The following is a 17,994-nucleotide window of genomic DNA, read 5'->3' on the forward strand; positions in this document are numbered from 1 at the left end:
TAAAGTTTGTTTTGATTTAAGTTATGCTTTCTAGCATTAATATATTGTTCTTTTTTTTTTTTTTTGGAAAACTATCATAGGAAGGGCCCCTATTATAAATTTTGTGTAGGACTCCCGAAATCTTAGAGACTGCCTTGCTAGCGGCTCACTACTACTCACACTACAGTTATCCTCAACTTCCAATTTGTATCCTACCCCCTCCATAACGTGTAGAATTTTCATCACAAAAACAATTAAAAATGAAGTCGTGATAATATAAGTCAAATTTAATTATGTCAATTCCCAGCTTATTCAACATGAATTCTCACTATTAGTTCTATCTTTTTTGGGTTGGATTGCTTTGTTATGGATGAGGGATGACCGGAGCCTCCTAATCTATTTTCTACACGCCTCCATTTCTTCACGAAAGCCCCATTCTCTCCACATGTCCTGCTTCGACACCTTTAGCTTAATTTCTTAGCTAATTACTTAGTTGTTTAACCCTTAACCTTTTCTTTGTTAATTATTAATTGGTAATAATATCTCTATGCGTATGGGCATATGATATCGGCTATTTTTAGGTAAGGATTTTACATCTGCGGTGCACTGATTCCGTAGTTTGGTCTTTGTAGGCGAGAAAATATGAAATATGGATGGAAAGTAAATAATACTCATTGTGTTATATGCCATGTGTATTGCATTGTTTGGATTGGGGGTTAACTCTTGGAGCTCATCAGCACATAAAACCCATGGAGGCTGACACTTTTCTTAACATGCATCTGATATTCTGTGATCGGTTTCTTCTACTCTCAATACTGTTAACGCAGGGTCCTGTTTTCACCGTTAAAAATACCGTTTGTATAACAAGAACGAGACATTTTGTCTCTTCCACACAACCTAAGGAACCATTTGATTTAAAGTTTAGTTTTCACATTTGTGCTTAATGTACGCGAAAAGGTATATGAGAGAAATGAGGATTGAAGAAGAGTGAGAAGGATGATGGGAGAGATGTACAGAAGGGTACAAGAAACTGTGAATAAAATAAAAACCAAATTGAGTTATTTTTACTTTCAAAAGTTTGTTTTCATCCGTTCTTTATTTATTCCCCAACCTCTCATTATCCTTCTTCCTCACTCAATTTTTCCATATAGTTTCTTTACATCTTAAGCACAAAAAGTGAAAATGCTTAAATGAGCCCTAACTCTAATTTTAAGTACATGTATTTGACTCTTCATAAACTACATGAAAACAGGGCTTACGTGACAACGTACATTTGTCCCAGAAAGTGAAAATGCATCACATTTGATAATATTTGACACTAGATCATATGTGACGCATATACAGTGTCACTACCAGCATCACTTATAAGGCGTCATGAAAACGAAAACTCTATGTGAAAATTTTAAGTTCACCACATATTCCAAGTAAACCTGATGTTGCCTTCGCCACTTAATACGAGTTCAGATCAACGAGAGTAATGGATTGGTGATGGATAAGGTGTCACGAAAATTTTAAATTCACCACATATTCCTAGTAAACCTGAGATGACACACCTCGATCCTGATATTCCCCAAACACCAGGATAGGTATGTGCTGGCCGACACCCGAAGTTGACGCAAACCATTTAGAATGCATGAGAACAAGACTAAATTAATATGCAATTGAGGAACGTGTTTAGAGCATACAACTAATCTAGAACACTAAAAAGAAATAATATAAAATTAAATGAACAAAGGAGTGGGTCCTACACCAAGAGGACTCGAAGATGCCGATGCGGAAGTGCCTTGACACCAGGATTGTACGCCTCGATTCTAAGTCTTGAAGGGGGCGCAAAACAAACATGAGTGGACCAAGTTGATATATATATATATATATTGTAAAACAATTATCAACATACTAACCCCTAAAATTTTATGAAAACTAATATGCATAATAAGTGGTAGGTTCTCCGAAACCCTAGCATACCATGCAATGTTTCAAAACATATGTCGTATATATCTTAATCACTAGTGAATGTCCAGTCTCACTCCAGGCCCCGTGCCAGCTTCCCATCCCTGCACCATAGCTAGAGGAAATCATCTTCAGGCCTGATGGCAGCTCTATGTCTCTCAGCCCGTAGCTAGAGATTAGTTTTCCTAGCCTTATGCCAACACTGTAACCTCACCCATGGTGGAATAGGGACCACTAGGTAAGTAGAAAAGCATTGAACATATATATATATATATATCCGAAAAGCAACTTCATAGTATAAAATCATCCATCATCTATACTATAAAGAAGTGTTCAAAAACATGTTCTAAATATTATATCGTCATCCATTAGATATCCTATAAAGAACATGAGTTATAGGAAAAATAGTATAATTTAAACTAGTCTCAGTAAGCATGTTATCTCATAAAACGTTTCATAAAACATAATCATTAAATCATGCTTTCCATGTATGCATTTTTACTATTAAAACATGCATTTTAGAAGGAGTTCAGTCATAGATACTCCGTCATAGATAAGCTGTACGAAAAAGGAAAAATGGAATCGCCGCTAGAAATTGCACCTAAGCACATAAAGAGTACAATTAACAAAACTATACTCAAACGATTTAATTTGGGAAAACGGACGTCAGAAGTGGATTTAGGACTTCAAAATTAGTCTAGGAGGGGTTCCAGGGTAAGGGGTTTGGACTTGGGTTAGGGTTAGGTCTAGGTGGGTTGGGCTTAGGATAAAGGGTTTAGGTTAATAGGTTAGGGAATTGGGTTGATAAAAGGGCCTGGGGTAAATAATTGGTTTGGGCTTAAAAGGGTCACGGGTTGGGCTGGAGGCCCATGGGTTTTGGGCTGATTTCAAAGGACTTGGGTCGGGTTTACCCGTTTGCGGGCCAATGAATTGGCCGGTTTCTAGGCACCACTTCAAACGCTCATAATTTATTCGTTACTCAACGAAATCAAGTGATACAAAAATGAAAGTTGTAGTACTCGACGAGACTCGCCCTTTTTTTTGTCGGAAAACGCCTCGAAAGGGGCGGTGCTAGCCAGAAAACTGGGTTTTTGGCTGAAAGTTTGGACAATTTTCAAAGCTTCGTAACTTCTTCGTTTCTAAACCAAATTGAGTAATTCAAAAGCCAAAATGTATTTAGGAATGTGGAGAAGAGATTCATACCAAGTGGGGATTGAGTGGTGATTGGAGTTGGCTGAAAAATGACCGAAACATGGCCAAACGACCACGGTTTTTTGAAGTTTCCAAATTTCTGGAAAATGCCCCTTGAGTTGTTTTTCGTGCTAAAACCTTCACCAAATCCATTTTTAATCACTAACCAAGTACTGTAGACTATGGGGAAGGAAGATCAAAGGAGTCTCGAAGCTTACCTTCGCCAAAGACGGCGATATGTCGTCGGAGTTTGTCAGGGGATTGAGCATCGTGACTGCCACAATGGAGTACTCCCTTGGCTTGGGGTTTTCAAGATCACAGTCTAGGTGTGGTGGTGGTTTTGTTGCCTCTTAGGTGAAGCTCGGAGGTGAGAGGGAGGGCTTGTAGAGAAAGAGAGAGTGCGGGAGTTTTGAGAGAAGGGAGAAGTGAGGAAGAAAGAGAGAGAGAGAGAGAGAGAGTTACAAAATAATATAAGGGATGAGAAAATCCCAAAAGGTGAGGGGGCAAAGAATAAAATTACAGAAAAAAAGATTGAAAGAGTCACTTATATATGATATGTGAAAAAAATTTCATATGAAATCCTATCCCAATTTAAGTGTAATTTTCATATTAATGGATTTATGAACTACCGAATTATCCTTGAGTTGACTTTGTTTGACCGCCTAGTCAAAACATGTAGTTTGAATTCTACTAATTTATTCTTAACGTACTTATCGCCACGAATGCGTAGACGTGAACGGATTCGATTTCGGATTTATAATGAAGATTCTACGTTTAAAACATCAAACGTTTTCAGATATTTTTGTGTTTCGTCCATACATTCTTAAACTACGAACCAAAAGGACCCACTTCTTCTTACTTTCTTTTGTTTAAGTGGTTGGTTTTTCTTTTTGGTATTAAACAATGCCTAAAATCTTTAAAGAATGAGCATGAGAGTTGAACTCAATTACACAGGTAAAAAAAAGGTTAGGTTCCAAAAGAATACGTATCTTCTTTTATACTTGCAGAATCTTTTATTTATTTTTTGGTATGGATGGTGTAATCTTCATATAAAAAAGAATCTAGGGTCGTTCCAAAAGCCTGACATATAGCATCTTTAAGCTCCCTTCAGGCAATCTAACTGTTGAAAGCAAAACTGGTAAGCCTGCTCGGTAAAAAATTCAAAATCTTGTCCAACAAGAAAGCTAAACAACCAAATAGAATATAACAGTTGCTCAAATTACGCACCACACATCCCTTGTGTCATACTCTTGTTTTCTTACAACTCTGGAGTTTGTTAGTCGTGCATCGTCTTCGTTTTCTCGACGTCTATTTCTTGGTTTTTTTAAGGAGGTTTTGAACGGCATCGGAGATTTATGGTTGAGAGTATTCCGTTTTGGTTGAGATGCCTTACAATGCAAGTATCGATACGAAATCGATGTCGGTAGGTGACCTAGATTTGCAGTCAGAAACCTATAACATCCTGGAAGAGGAGGCAAAAGATAAAAGACTCGCATAATTCTTCTATAGATATAGGGGAAAAGTTATTCAATTTATACAAAAGGATAAACCACCACAGGGTGAACTAGTGGTTGGAGATGAATTCACACGATGATGGCTAGGGATGCCTTTGTGAGTCGGTTCCCGGAAGGGTGGATTGTCATGACAAAACCACCAACTGATCCATTTTTTTTTAAACAAAAAAAACAAAAAAGTAGTGCTATTCGCAAACCTATTTTTACCTCTCACGCACCTTTATTATTTTTTATACAACCCATTTTCCGGGGATACATACAATAAGAGCGCGCACCTCTGGGAGGATATTTATCAACCTGGTAGAAGTCGCCTCACTCTGTCTTGGGCTTCGATGGTTTTCTCCTCCTGGATATTTGAGAAGCGCTTGCCCATCTTCCTACAAATTTGAGGACCTCATCAATGAGAATCACCGGTTGGGCAACGGCCAAAACCAGCAGCCATTCGTTTAAGCTCAGGGGTACGATGCCAAATACTTGAGCCAAGAATGGCACGTACAGGATCATGAAGTGCAGGCCAAATGAGACGCACATGGCCACAAGGAGCCAGGGGTTGACCCATGGGGGCATGCTCAGCAGGCTTCCGTCCTCGGAAAGGGCATTGACAGAGTTGAACATTTCGATGGCAACCAACACGGAGAGGGAGAGTGTCATAGCTTTCACTTTGCCTGCACGGAAATAATCACAGGGGTCATCAAAAGAGATGACCTGATTTCCGGCTGTGAAGGATGACGCGGTGAAATTTGTCCAAGATGAGCACTGTCCCCAGTTGGTAAGTTGGGAGTAAGTCACAAGGGAGTGGCCGTCCCCACTGAGGTCAATACCCAGGAAGGAACCATGTGTATACCAAATGACGAATACGCCAACAGTTGCCAGTCCAACATACAAACCAATAACCTGTCCAGCCGAAGATTCAGGTGCGAAAATTAGTGACAACGCTCACAGGTTAATCATTAAATTGAAACATATCGGAAGAAACAAGAACTTGAAAAGTAAGCTACCAGATAGCGGAATAATATCCAAGCGCTGATAAGTGAATCGTCGCTTCTGCGTGGGGGTTTCTTCATTATGTCTTTGTCTGGAGGATTAAATCCTAGTGCTGTTGCAGGTGGTCCATCGGTAACAAGATTCACCCACAAGAGGTGAACAGGTATGAGGCCTTCAGGAATGCCTAATGCTGCTGTTAAGAATATGGAGGCGACCTCACCAATGTTGGATGAGATCATGTACCTAAAACAGGGTTTAAGACTTTAAAATCTTGAAAGCAAAAACATACATGTCCAAGCATCAACGAAGAGGACAACTTTAGTTCACCGGGTGGGGAGCAGACAACGAGAAATCGTAAACATCATCATGCAAGAATATGATATATTTCCCCAAATCTTTGTTTATAAAAACCTATGATGCATGGACACGGACACGGATACACGAATACGATACGACACGACACAGGGATACGTCAAATTTCTAAAAATGAAGACACGATACGGCAAGGATACGACAATTAAAATAATATAAATATATATATATATATATATATATCTAAATATTATAAAATAAGCATTCAAATATACTATTCAAGTTCAAATTTATTTCGATAAACTTCAAAAAATTTAAAAGATAATTCACTAAACAACTAAATTAATCTTCAAACTTGAAAAACTAAAAAAACATCCAAATGACTTAAAAATAAAAATAAAGAGTCCCTCATTCTCGAACTAGCTTTTTCATTTCTGCAAGAGCTTCATCAGTAACCTTATTGCAAGAGACGATTCCATTTCCAAACATTTTTAACAAATGAAACTTGACCCGAGAGTAGGATCCTTTGAAAATCTTTTGACAATAGTTGCATTGAAAAATAAAAGCAATAATATTATTCTAGGCCACTAACAATAATATTATTATAATAAGCAAACAGAAAAGCAAAGAAGCTTTTCGTTTGGCTTCAGAAAAACAGAAAAGTAAAGTTAAGGCATCCGAGTAGAAAAGCATCAACATTATTAACAAAAAGAAAAAGAAAGCTTCAGGAAAACATAGAATTCGAAACCCAAGTACCAGCTCTCACCAGCAAATGCATTAGATACGATGCAGCACTTGCAAACAGAGACAACAAGAGCAGTTGCCGATGACGATTCTGAGGTTCGAGTGAGGAAAAACAGGTAGATCCCAATTTTATACACAAAATCGTTTCAATTTTTGGTCAAAAAATCGTTTCGGCTCAGCTAATCTCAATCAACTGTCAGTTATCATGATTCTATGCTGATTAAGTGTAATTATCTTGATTTTTTTTGTGTGATTATCCTCTGATTATAGTTTGAACGTATAAGAAAAGTAGGATACTCGTATCTCAACACTAAGATATGCATATCCCATTAGTCAACAACGTATCAGTTGACTCGGATATGTATCGGTCGCGTATCCGTACGTATCTCCCCACGTATTCGTATCCCCGCATGTCAGATACGGGATACGTTGGTCTTCCCCCATGTCCATGCATCATAGATAAAAACATGGTTATACTCTTAAATATATACATGGAAGAGTATAACTACAGAATACTATATCATTCAGAAGTTTTCATACCATTACGTACGATACTAGAAAAAATGCTGGACGCAGAATTTCAGAAGAAATAACTCTTTCTTTTAGCACGTCTCAGGCAAAAGCTAAAAAAAACAGAGATAAAATACTAACCTGATGAAGGCTTTCATATTATTGTAGATAGATCTGCCTTCACCAACAGCTGCAACAATTGTGCTAAAATTATCATCAGCCAAAACCATGTCAGAAGCTTCCTTTGCAACCTGCAATGGAGAAGGAAATGAAAAGTTTATGATAAGGAAAGGTGAGTTAGTAGTTTAAGCTAAAATTCGTAGACATGCCGAAAACAAAGAACAAGAGAAACCAACTAAAGAAATCACCTCAGTTCCAGAAATGCCCATTGCAATCCCGATATCAGCAAGTTTCAAAGCAGGTGCATCATTCACTCCATCACCAGTCATAGCAACCACTTCACCATCCTTTTTGAGTAACCTCACAATCTCTTGTTTGTGCGTTGGTTCAGCCCTTGAAAACAGAAGGCCACCACCTTGTCTAAGATGAGCTTTCTGATCATGTAGACCCATAAACCCTCTTCCTGTAAGGCTTCTTGAACGTATGTCTTCATCAGCACCAAACACGCCTATTTCACGGCATATTGCTTCTGCTGTGTTCTGGTGATCTCCAGTGATTACAATAACACGGATTCCAGCCGCTCGACAGTCTTCAATTGCATCAAAAACCTCCTCTCTTGGGGGATCCTTTAACAAATTCATAATTCAACAATCACAGTTAGTTTAACAAAGGTACTGTGATCAAATATATGGTAAAGAAGATGTAGAGAACAGCCATGTTATAACTCACCCTCAGTCCAACAAGGCCAACAAAAACAAGGTCGCTCTCAATTGATGAATAATTGGATGGCTCAAGTAAAAGCCTATGAGCTGGATGATCTTCATCACCATCGTAGGATTCAAACTCACCGAGCTCATCTTTGTATGCAAATCCCAAACAGCGTAATGCAATAGTTGACATCTCATGAAGAGCTTCCACAATATAGTTCCTTGAACTATCATCCAGTGGTACAACAGTGCCATCAAGCAATTGAACCTTAGTGCTTCTCTCCAGCAAATTCTCAACAGCGCCCTGCAATAACATAGCACCTCATTCAGAAGTCCGCAATATTCCTTTTTGATATTATTTATTTTAAAGATGGAGAGAGAGCAAGGGAGTATGGCATGCCACAATTTACTTCAAACTTTCCATTTTGTATTTGAAATTTAAAAATCAGCGCATGCCACAATTTGGATATTAGATTAAATCAATGAATGGACATAAACAGTTCATGGAGTTGTTGAAACTAAAATTAGAATATGAACCTTCACTAGCAATGACTTCTTCCCTGAACGGGAATTGACAATTACACCCATGGATTTCCTATCACGATCAAACTCAAGGGTTCCAATTCGGCATTCAAATTCATTCCACTTCTGGCAACAACCTGACAAAATGAGTATCAGAGTATGTAAACTTACCAATTCAAAGTTGTAACAAAATAGATAAATTGGAAGCACTTAATACTGGAGTTTGACTTACCAAGCAAATCCCTTTCATTTGTTGATTCCGCACCCTTGGACTCTTCGGGAAGGCCCATCTTCTCAACTAAAACCTGAGGTGACAAAACAACATACTCAATCTCAAGCTGAGTTCTCTACCAAGGTGAATTATCTTATAGTGTACTCCAAGAATGGTACGTACTAAGAAGGTTGTTTACTAATGATGTTTAATCAGTTTACTGATGAAATGCACGATATCAAAAACCCTACTAAAAGTCAAGAGCATAGGGTTCAAATATAACCTTTAGAGCTGCCTCAGTAGGCATTCCATTGGCAATGTACTTCTGTTCTGCATGTGTAATGCCAGCATCATTGCAGACAGCAGCTACCTTTGCGATCATTTGAAGATTAGCATCCATACGACCAGTTGGCCAGTCGTGAATTTTACCATCAAGTGGATTGTATGTAGTTCCATCCACCCTAAACTTCCGTAGTATAGTAGGACTAGGACCCAAAGCTACAAGTTTTGCCACTGCCATCTGGTTTGTAGTCAATGTCCCTGTTTTATCTGAGCAAATGACAGTTGTACAACCCAGAGTTTCAACACTAGGCAGCTTTCGGACCAAGGCATTCTTCTGAGCCATTTTGCGGGTACCAAGCGCCAAGCATGTCGTAATGACTGCAGGCAGACCTTCAGGAATAGCAGCCACAGCCAAGGCTACTGCGATCTGAAAGTAATATGTGCACTTCTCAAACGAAAACTTGAAATTCGCCGGCCGTCCATTGACATATTCCCAAGTAAGGAAGTACTTAAAATTGATGAGCCACACTAATACACAAATAACTCCAATTACCATCGTGAGCATCTCTCCGAACTCATTGAGCTTCTTCTTAAGTGGGGTATCTTCTTCGCTCTGCGAGGCAACATGGATTTGCATATGAACCTTCCCGATTTCAGTGGACATTCCTGTCTGTGCAACCAAGCATATGCAATTTCCATTCACAACAGTAGTCCCAGCGAAAACCATACTTTTCTTCCCCTGAATGTCCGCGTCCTCAGACACTGGCTTGTTAGTCTTATTCACTGCCTCACTCTCTCCAGTCAATGAACCCTGCTCGATCCTCAAAGTCGAGCTAATCAATTCCACAACACGCATATCAGCGGACACTCTATCCCCAACCTTAAGTTCCACAATGTCACCAGGAACAAGCTCCTTGGCCGCCAAATTCGGAACCTTACTCCCATCCCGAATCACAGTCGCCTGCTCTGATTGAATCTCCTTCAGCGCCTCCAACGCCTTCTCGGCATGGCTCTCCTGCCAAACCCCAACAATTGCGTTCACAACCAAGATCAAGAAGATCACCAGCGGCTCCACAAACGCCGTGATCTCCTTCTTATTGCCTTCCTCCCCGCCCAGCCAAGCCAGAACGAAAGAAACGACCGCCGCCGCAAGCAGGATTCGAACCAGCGTGTCATTGAACTGGTCCAGAACCAGACTCCAAATCGACTGCCCCTCGTTCTTCTCCAACTCGTTCCAGCCGTACTTCTCCCGCCGCTTCTCAACGTCCTTCGATCCCAACCCAAATTTTCTGTTAACCCCAAAGTGCTTCTCGCACTCCGAAATCTCCTTCGCCCACGCCGGAAATACAGCGCCGTCGGCCAGCTTTGGGTTTCCGTCCTCATTCCGTCTACCCAAATCCTGCCCTCCCTTCCCCATTAGCCCTACGACAACCACAAATCAACACAGAGAGAAACGGTGAAAGAAAAGGCAAGGAGTTGAACAGTTTATAAGGATTTGACTCACTGAAATAACGGCGCTTTCTAGAAGAGAGGGTCCAGTTTTCTTACCTCGGTCAATATTCTGTTTCTTTCCCAAGAAAATGAAAGAAAGAAAATTTAATGGGAAAGAATTTAATGGAAGAGAAGAGAAAGCTTCAGGGTCAAAGTCAATCTTCAGCTGCCGTGCCTCACAAGCTACCACCGTGTGCTTTCAGCCTTCGCTCTCACACTCTCCCTCTCTCTCTCTGGCTACTTATATAGCAGATCAACGGCTAATAATTAATATCCGGATTAAGGCTAATCGGGGGAGTATTTCAATGAATCATCGCACGCTGATTAAATTAATTAAACGCGTTTTGATGACGTGGTTCGACTGAGACAGCTGGCGGGATTCTGAATTCTATTGGCTACGGTCCTATTCGCGCGGGGTGCTGTACTCTGTTCATTCCTTTTCGCGGGTTAATTTTAACTAGGGGAATTACAATTTTTATTTTTATTTTTTTTTGGTAAACCGGACAGTTATTTCCAGGGCCAAGCCAAATATACAAGGAAAGCCCCCAACAAGGGACTAACAAAACACTCTTACAAAACAAAATTTGATGTGGGCAAGGCAATCCATCTTTGTTCAAAATATGAACAACCAAAGATGAAGGTCTTTTGACCTAAGTAGCTTCGCTCATCTCCGAGTTCTTGAAAGATGCTATCCAATCAGTCATCATGTTGGCTGATTATAGGGACCCAAGACCATTGGCATGACTGGAACGGTTGCTTGACTGATTTAGTGGTTTCGTTCCAACTAGCATCCACATTTCTTTTGAAAAAAGAAAGCTCAGGTGGAAACCAAATAGTGCCAAGTTGAGAATTACCATTTAGATTTCAACAGTTGCTTGAATTTGTCTGCATTTCGGTTGCAACCTTTTGATTTCTTCTAGCAGCCTCCGTAAAGACTCCACAAGCACAATTGATCTTATCGATAACCTGCAATGGGTGACAAAGTTTTATTGAAAGTAGAATTGCATCTCTCTTTCCAAATGTTACAACAAGTAAATGCAACTTGTGAGATCATTAAAGTTTTTTCTTGCTTGATAGGGGAATTACATTGTGTACCCTTTGATTTGTGTGTTTAATTGCAGCTTCAAACAACATTTATTGAATCTCATATATTTGCTTATTATTTCATTTCAATTTCATATATTCATAAAAAAATATGTTAATTTAATCATTAAGTGATGACGTAGTAACAATTATTCTACATTTGTTCTGGCGTGACGATCAAACTTGTGTCATATGGCCAAACGAATAATAAGAAATAATTTTGCTATAAAAATTAAAATTTAGTTAGAATATTGTTGTGGCCGATATTTAACTGAGGGAGAGAAGGGGGCACGTCATAGAGAGGACAAGATGGAGAATAGGCTTGAGGAATTTTGTGTGTTATTCCTCAAACATTGTGCCTTTAATTATAGGAGTAAGAAGGAGAGAAACTTGCTATTCAAGTAATACAAAGTTGAATAGAAAAGATCTTCTAGATCCCAAACGATTCCTAATCTCTCTACTTAGCATTTACACAATCACATATGTATTAGAATGTATATCAAAACACTCCCCCTTGAGTATGCAAATACTCAAGTAAATGGCGCATCAAATCTTCAATCAAATGTAGAAGTAGTTGATGAAGTCGTCTCGTCCAGTCGGCACTAGTATAACATATATTGCATAACCAAATATATGAAATATTAATTGTGTGTGGACGGACATGCTTATATATTGAAGAATGCAATATATGTATAATCGTAAAATTATGAAATAATAGACTGGGTTCATGCATATTGGAGTGTTTTCATGTAACAGGGCGTAGAAAATATCAAGCATGTGTTTTAGGAGAATCTGATTGGCAGAAAACGAAATTCAGCTTTTGAATTTGTAGAAGATCATTCTTGGAAATCTACAATTTCAGCTCCAATGTGTTGTATCACATTCAACACAAAAAAATAAATTGAATCAAAAGAAGTACATTAATCAATAAATAAAAAGTTAACATAATAAGAATGACTAAAACGTAATACTCCCCTAAAAGACAACAAACTCTCTTTAGCGTGTGCTGATGTGTTGTAGGCATACTTAACTAGTTACAGAGAGGGTGCGGCAAAGTGTAGAAAAAATTGGGAGAATTATGAGGTATGATTTCCACAATCACAACTTAAACAGTATACTATCTAAAAGATATAGTTGAATCTCATAAGAATTTCCACAATTACATTCTTAATTAAATTAAATCTACAACTAATAAATTATTGTATAGAAAAACACAAGTTTACATAAAAGTATAACTTTTTGCTTTGTTGGAATAAGTGTATCAAATTGTAATTTAGTACTTTATAAGAACGACTTCTTGCAAAAACAACCAAAATATTTGTCAACTCTTTCATTCACCAATATTTTCACGTTAAAGCTTCATATTGTAAGCTGTTCTTTTGTAAATGACGGATATGAGAAAGAAATATGGATCCTCGTGGTTGTATATGATGAATATTGTAATCTTCTGATAGTCCCGAAACCACTCCGGCACTTTGGTAGATCCGCCTCTACTTGTATTAAAGTAGTAGTGTCATTTGGGACTGATTTTGAGGATAGTAAAAGAGTTTCATGTTAATGAAAATGTCCCCTTTTTTTTTTTTTTTGTGCAACCAAAATCATTATTAATTCACTTTACATAAAAGATTATAAATGCTTGTGATTTTAGAAGTGTTTTTATATACAAGTACCTGGCAGCCAGGTACTTATTCGTTTTTCATACAGCACTTGAATTTCTAGTATTTTAAGTTATTATAGTACACATGCTTCTACTAAAAAGATATTCTAGTACAAATGCTTCTAATAAATAAATACTTGTAAACATAGACTCTACATAAGCAATTTCCAGTATTTTAAGTTTCTAATACAGATGTTTCTAATAAAAAAATACTTGTAAACATAAAGACTCCAATAAACAATTTTAAATGAACCCTAAATTTGTTGTGTACCTTTGAAAAAGTTAATAAACTTTTAGGTCAAGACATGATCTACTATTAATATCACTGATGTTTGTCTGTTTAACCACCTATTACTAGATATGAGTTTTGCATAAAAGACTTTGGTATTTTAGAAGTAGATCTTCCACATATAAGTTGTATATTATCTTATTAAATTTTCAATTTGAAACTGTGTTCTCCAATAAAAATTATATATTCCTCATTATTTTTCTTCAACAATACGTAATACTTAATGATACAAAAGCAAGTACTACGTAGCATTGAAGTCACTTCCCGCTACATTAGTTGTTATATTATCAGTTTTGGGGTTTTATTTCAAATTGGAAATATCATAGACGTATACCTGCAATCGTTTATCTGACTATATATGACTTTCCTTGGACGCACCTTCACCGTATGTGGAATGAAGTTAGTATCTCTTCCGTTTTCAAGGAATAAAGTATTGCAGGAAACTTAGGGCAAAGGTAAAGCATATTACATTGGACTTTGTGAAGCTTCCCGGAAGGAGGGCTAAATGAATAAACAGGAAAAATAAGATAATTCCAATTTAATATTATCGGTACTGGCTTTTTTTTGAATACGTATACGCATTATAAATTTGATCGATCACCATCAACAAATAAATAATTTGAACAATTTTATTTATTTATTGTGATGAAAAGAAAGAGTGAGTTTAATGCTACGTATTACATGATGTTACGAGTGCTCTAACCATTAGATAATTTCTAGAACTGTTTATATCTTCTATTTTAAATCTCAACCAATTAATTTTTGCATTATTCAATGCTAAATAGTGTTTAAAGAAAAAGAATATATTACAACTCGAAACAAAACATAATTTGAAACATGGAAGGAAAGCATTTGGTACTACAAAATGATATTCGGTTCGACGGTTAAAAATATATTTTTTATTACAAGTAAAATTTTTGTTTTAAGATGGATTAAGCGGGAGGTGAAAGTTCAAATTCAGGATATAGTGAGATGAAGAAGAGTGTATACACCGTGATAATGCATCACTTATCCAAAGGCATATATATTAAGAATACAAATTTTGTTGGCGACAATTGCCCAATAGAATTAACGAAACCTAAACAGGAATGTGTTATGAGTTTTGCATGCATCAACAGTCACTAATCACTCATGTTGCCGTCGATGATATACAGAATGTTACTTAAATATGGCCCAAGCTTGCAAGCATCAAGCATTCTAATCAACCATAAACGCCTCTTGTTTGATTGGAAGGAGCGTGCATATGCATGCATGCACGTGGACGTGAGAAGCGACGTCAGAATTTGGGCATTAATGTTGAGGGAATCAAAACTCTACAAAACGGCGGAGTTCATGGATCCTGATACTATTATTATTTCACAGGTTTTGAATGCTGTGTATTATGAACAGAATCAATTTACATGCACTTTAAATGACTGAATCCGGCTGGCACAGGGAAGATTCCACTCTTTTGACTAATTTTGCAACAATAATTAAGCTAGGAATAATTTTGCAATAACAATTTAGCTTTTGAAGCAAGCTAGGAATAATTTTATTAATTTTGCAACAATAATTAAGGGTATGTTCATTGTTTAAGAATCCAATGAAAGTTGTTTTAATTAATTAATTAAAAATTGACTGAAATCCTGATGGTTTTGCATTTACCTTTTTTTAAGGTTCTCTCGCTGACATTAATGTAATAATGTTTTTTTATGTAGGTTATTATATTTTTAAATTAAGAATTAAAATCTATAGTTGTTCATATTAATGAGATTTTAAATAAGATCCATAGTTATAAAATTAAAAATATTAAAGAATAAATTATACTCTCTAATATATTGTGTGTGTAATATATATATATATATATATATATATATATATATATAAACATGTGTACATTCATCAAAACTAACCTAAAAATTATTGTACCAGAACATGGGTGCATTTTTTAGGCTTAATAACATTATTAAATTTCTTTCATTAAACTTGATATGGATACATTATCAAATCAATGAAATAAAATATACCCATATAAGTTTAAAAAATGGGTTAGAAAAAAAATTGAATGGATTTTAAAAATAGTACATTTTACATACAATAAATTGGTATATTTAAGGGGTACATTTAGGACCAGAAAAAAAATTGAAAAATTATATGAATGGGAACATTTAAGGTTAAAAAATTGAATATCTTTTTATAAAAAATAAATGGATACAAACTTGTTCTAATTTTATTTTTTATTTATTTATTTTGGAAATGTTTTGAATTGAAAATTAATGGATGCAATTTCCGCCGTCTCTAGCTTTGATGAAAATGCACCTGCAAAACAATCAACACCTTTGATCAAGGACCTAAGCTTCATGCGCCCACGAGGTGGGAGGGGGGGTGGTTTAGGCCAATGGATCTCCGATGCCTAAATTAGTTTCTCTTAAAAGAGTAAAGTGTTTAGGGCTTTTTAGGGTGACAAAAGCTTACCAAAATTTGGTAGAATATGGAGTATATATAGGGTAGTGGCCGGCTATGGTGTTTGGGTTTTACTCTACACATGGCAGCTTCCTATTAGCCAAGGTTTTATGGAGAAATATTTCGAATATATTAAATAGGAAATAATATCTTGAGATAATGGAGTAATTATCCCTAATTGAATTAAATAGGATTATTTACTTGAATGGAGTCAATCTTCAATTGGGAATGTATTAAAGATAGGATTTGGGTAATTAATCATTATGTTTAATGTTTTGACTTTTCCTTCCCAAGGGTAGGTGAGCTATGGGCAGTCATATTCAGCTGCTGGCACCTTTAGGGGTGTGAGCTGCGTGTGAGAATATCTGAGGAACATGCCTATTTGTTGACGACAATCTTGTCTTTCTTTGGGCAAAATTCCACGTGTCACCTCTAGAATCTTTAGGATTGTTATAGGCTTCACAAATGCCCCTACACCTGCTAGGCTACACGTAGGAAAAAGGCAGTATGTGTAGAAATCCTAAGCTGCATGGGCTTGTAGAGTTGTTTCCCAATTTGAACTAGATCTCATTTCTTGATTTGAAGATAGACTTCTTCTAGGAAAAGAAACCAATTGCCCCCAATACCTATTTAATTTTTCCTTAAGTAGGGGATTAAATAAATTTGGAGAACAATCATAATTCCAACAAAGAAGAGAGAAGCTATAGAAAATTTGTTCCCATTCCCCTAACTTTCTTCTTCTCTTGCCCTTGCAAAAAGTCATCTCTCATTGTTGTTCTTCTTCTCTTGCCCTTGCAAAAAGTCATCTCTCGTTGTTGTTCTTCTTCTCTATGTAGCACCAAGGTAAGAAAAATTTGAATTTTCTTCTTCTTGATTTTTTTAGGAGTCTTTGGACTCGAAAAATTAGCTCGACAAGGGCCGAGGACATGTGAAACACATGGCAAATGTGCCATGGGACTGCTATGCTACATTAAGCAGTGTGAACTACTGATGGCGCAACACGGGGGTAAGATGGCGTAAGCCAACTGTTTGGCTCGGCACGGGCTGAGGTGACAGACGCGTTGGGGTGCGGAGTTGGGCGAGCCGTGAAGCTTTAGCCCATCTAGTTGGTCTTGGCAGGGGCCAAGCATCATGCAGCACGCTTGGGATTGCTATAGAAGAAGAGAGAATGACCGACATTGGCCGGGTCTCTATTGCTGGCAGATTGGGCCGAGGGGCCTTGGGCCCTAGTTCAACACAAGAGAGAAAAGAAGAAGGAGGCGTGTGCCTTCTTCAGTGTTGGGCTGGAGCGGCTTGGGCCATATGTAGGAAGGAGATAGAGTAAGGGCTAGGCCCTCTTGTGGCCTGGCCATATGGGTGAGCTGAGCCGTGAGGCCTAGCGTTGAGGTGCTGGGCTTTACAGTCCTCTTTTTTTTATTATTCTTTTTTTTTTTTGCAAGCTACCTTCTAAATATTATTCTTTGTACTTTTTGCATGGATTTTGAGATGTCTTCCTCAGATTGCAAAAGTGACAAATACCTTCCACCTTTTTATTGTCAAGGTGGTTCTTTCGGCAATGTGGGCTAGTTCAAGGCTGCACATATCAGGATCAATTTCGATGAGCTTTTTTGGGATTTTCTTGAGACGTACAAGCATGCGATTCTGTCAGAAGTTCGCGTCAAGTGGGTGATGGATGATAGCAGTCATGAGCTGTGCGGCAAGGGTGCCACTACTAGAAGAGGGCTATCAAATTCCATCCATATTATTTCGTGTTGGGATTTACTTTTCCCCTGTCGTGTCTTTTTCAGGAAGTGATCTACTCGATGAAATGCGCGCCTGCTTAGTGTTCCCCGAATATAGTTCGTGCGATGGTGGGGTTCTCGAACTTGAGCAGGTTCTTTGATCTTGGCTTGCCATAAATGAGTTCTAGTACTTTTTTTGAAATCGACCACAAGGAAGGCGTGGGGCAACTGAGGTCTCGCTATAGGCTACTTGATACTTCTTGCAAAGGTGATCATGAGTGGGTG

General features: G+C 37.6%; 1 protein-coding gene across 1 annotated transcript; it reads right to left on the reverse strand.

Moving 5' to 3' along the window:
- Positions 1 to 4,591: 4,591 nt before the first annotated feature.
- LOC103933803 (calcium-transporting ATPase 4, endoplasmic reticulum-type-like) lies at positions 4,592 to 10,629 on the reverse strand. Its single transcript, XM_018644104.2, has 9 exons — positions 10,575 to 10,629; positions 9,028 to 10,448; positions 8,766 to 8,838; positions 8,549 to 8,670; positions 8,034 to 8,315; positions 7,553 to 7,930; positions 7,326 to 7,435; positions 5,633 to 5,861; positions 4,592 to 5,528 (listed from the first exon to the last, which is right to left on the reverse strand). Exons 2-9 carry the CDS (start codon positions 10,441 to 10,443, stop codon positions 4,947 to 4,949), a joined length of 3,192 nt encoding a protein of 1,063 aa, XP_018499620.2. The 5' UTR covers positions 10,444 to 10,448; positions 10,575 to 10,629; the 3' UTR covers positions 4,592 to 4,946.
- Between the last annotated feature and the right edge of the window lie 7,365 nt (positions 10,630 to 17,994).

Source organism: the organism of the source record quoted next, unplaced genomic scaffold (genome assembly GCF_019419815.1).
Source record: "Pyrus x bretschneideri cultivar Hongxiangsu unplaced genomic scaffold, Pyrus_bretschneideri_v1 Contig45, whole genome shotgun sequence".
Taxonomy (NCBI): domain Eukaryota; kingdom Viridiplantae; phylum Streptophyta; class Magnoliopsida; order Rosales; family Rosaceae; genus Pyrus; species Pyrus x bretschneideri.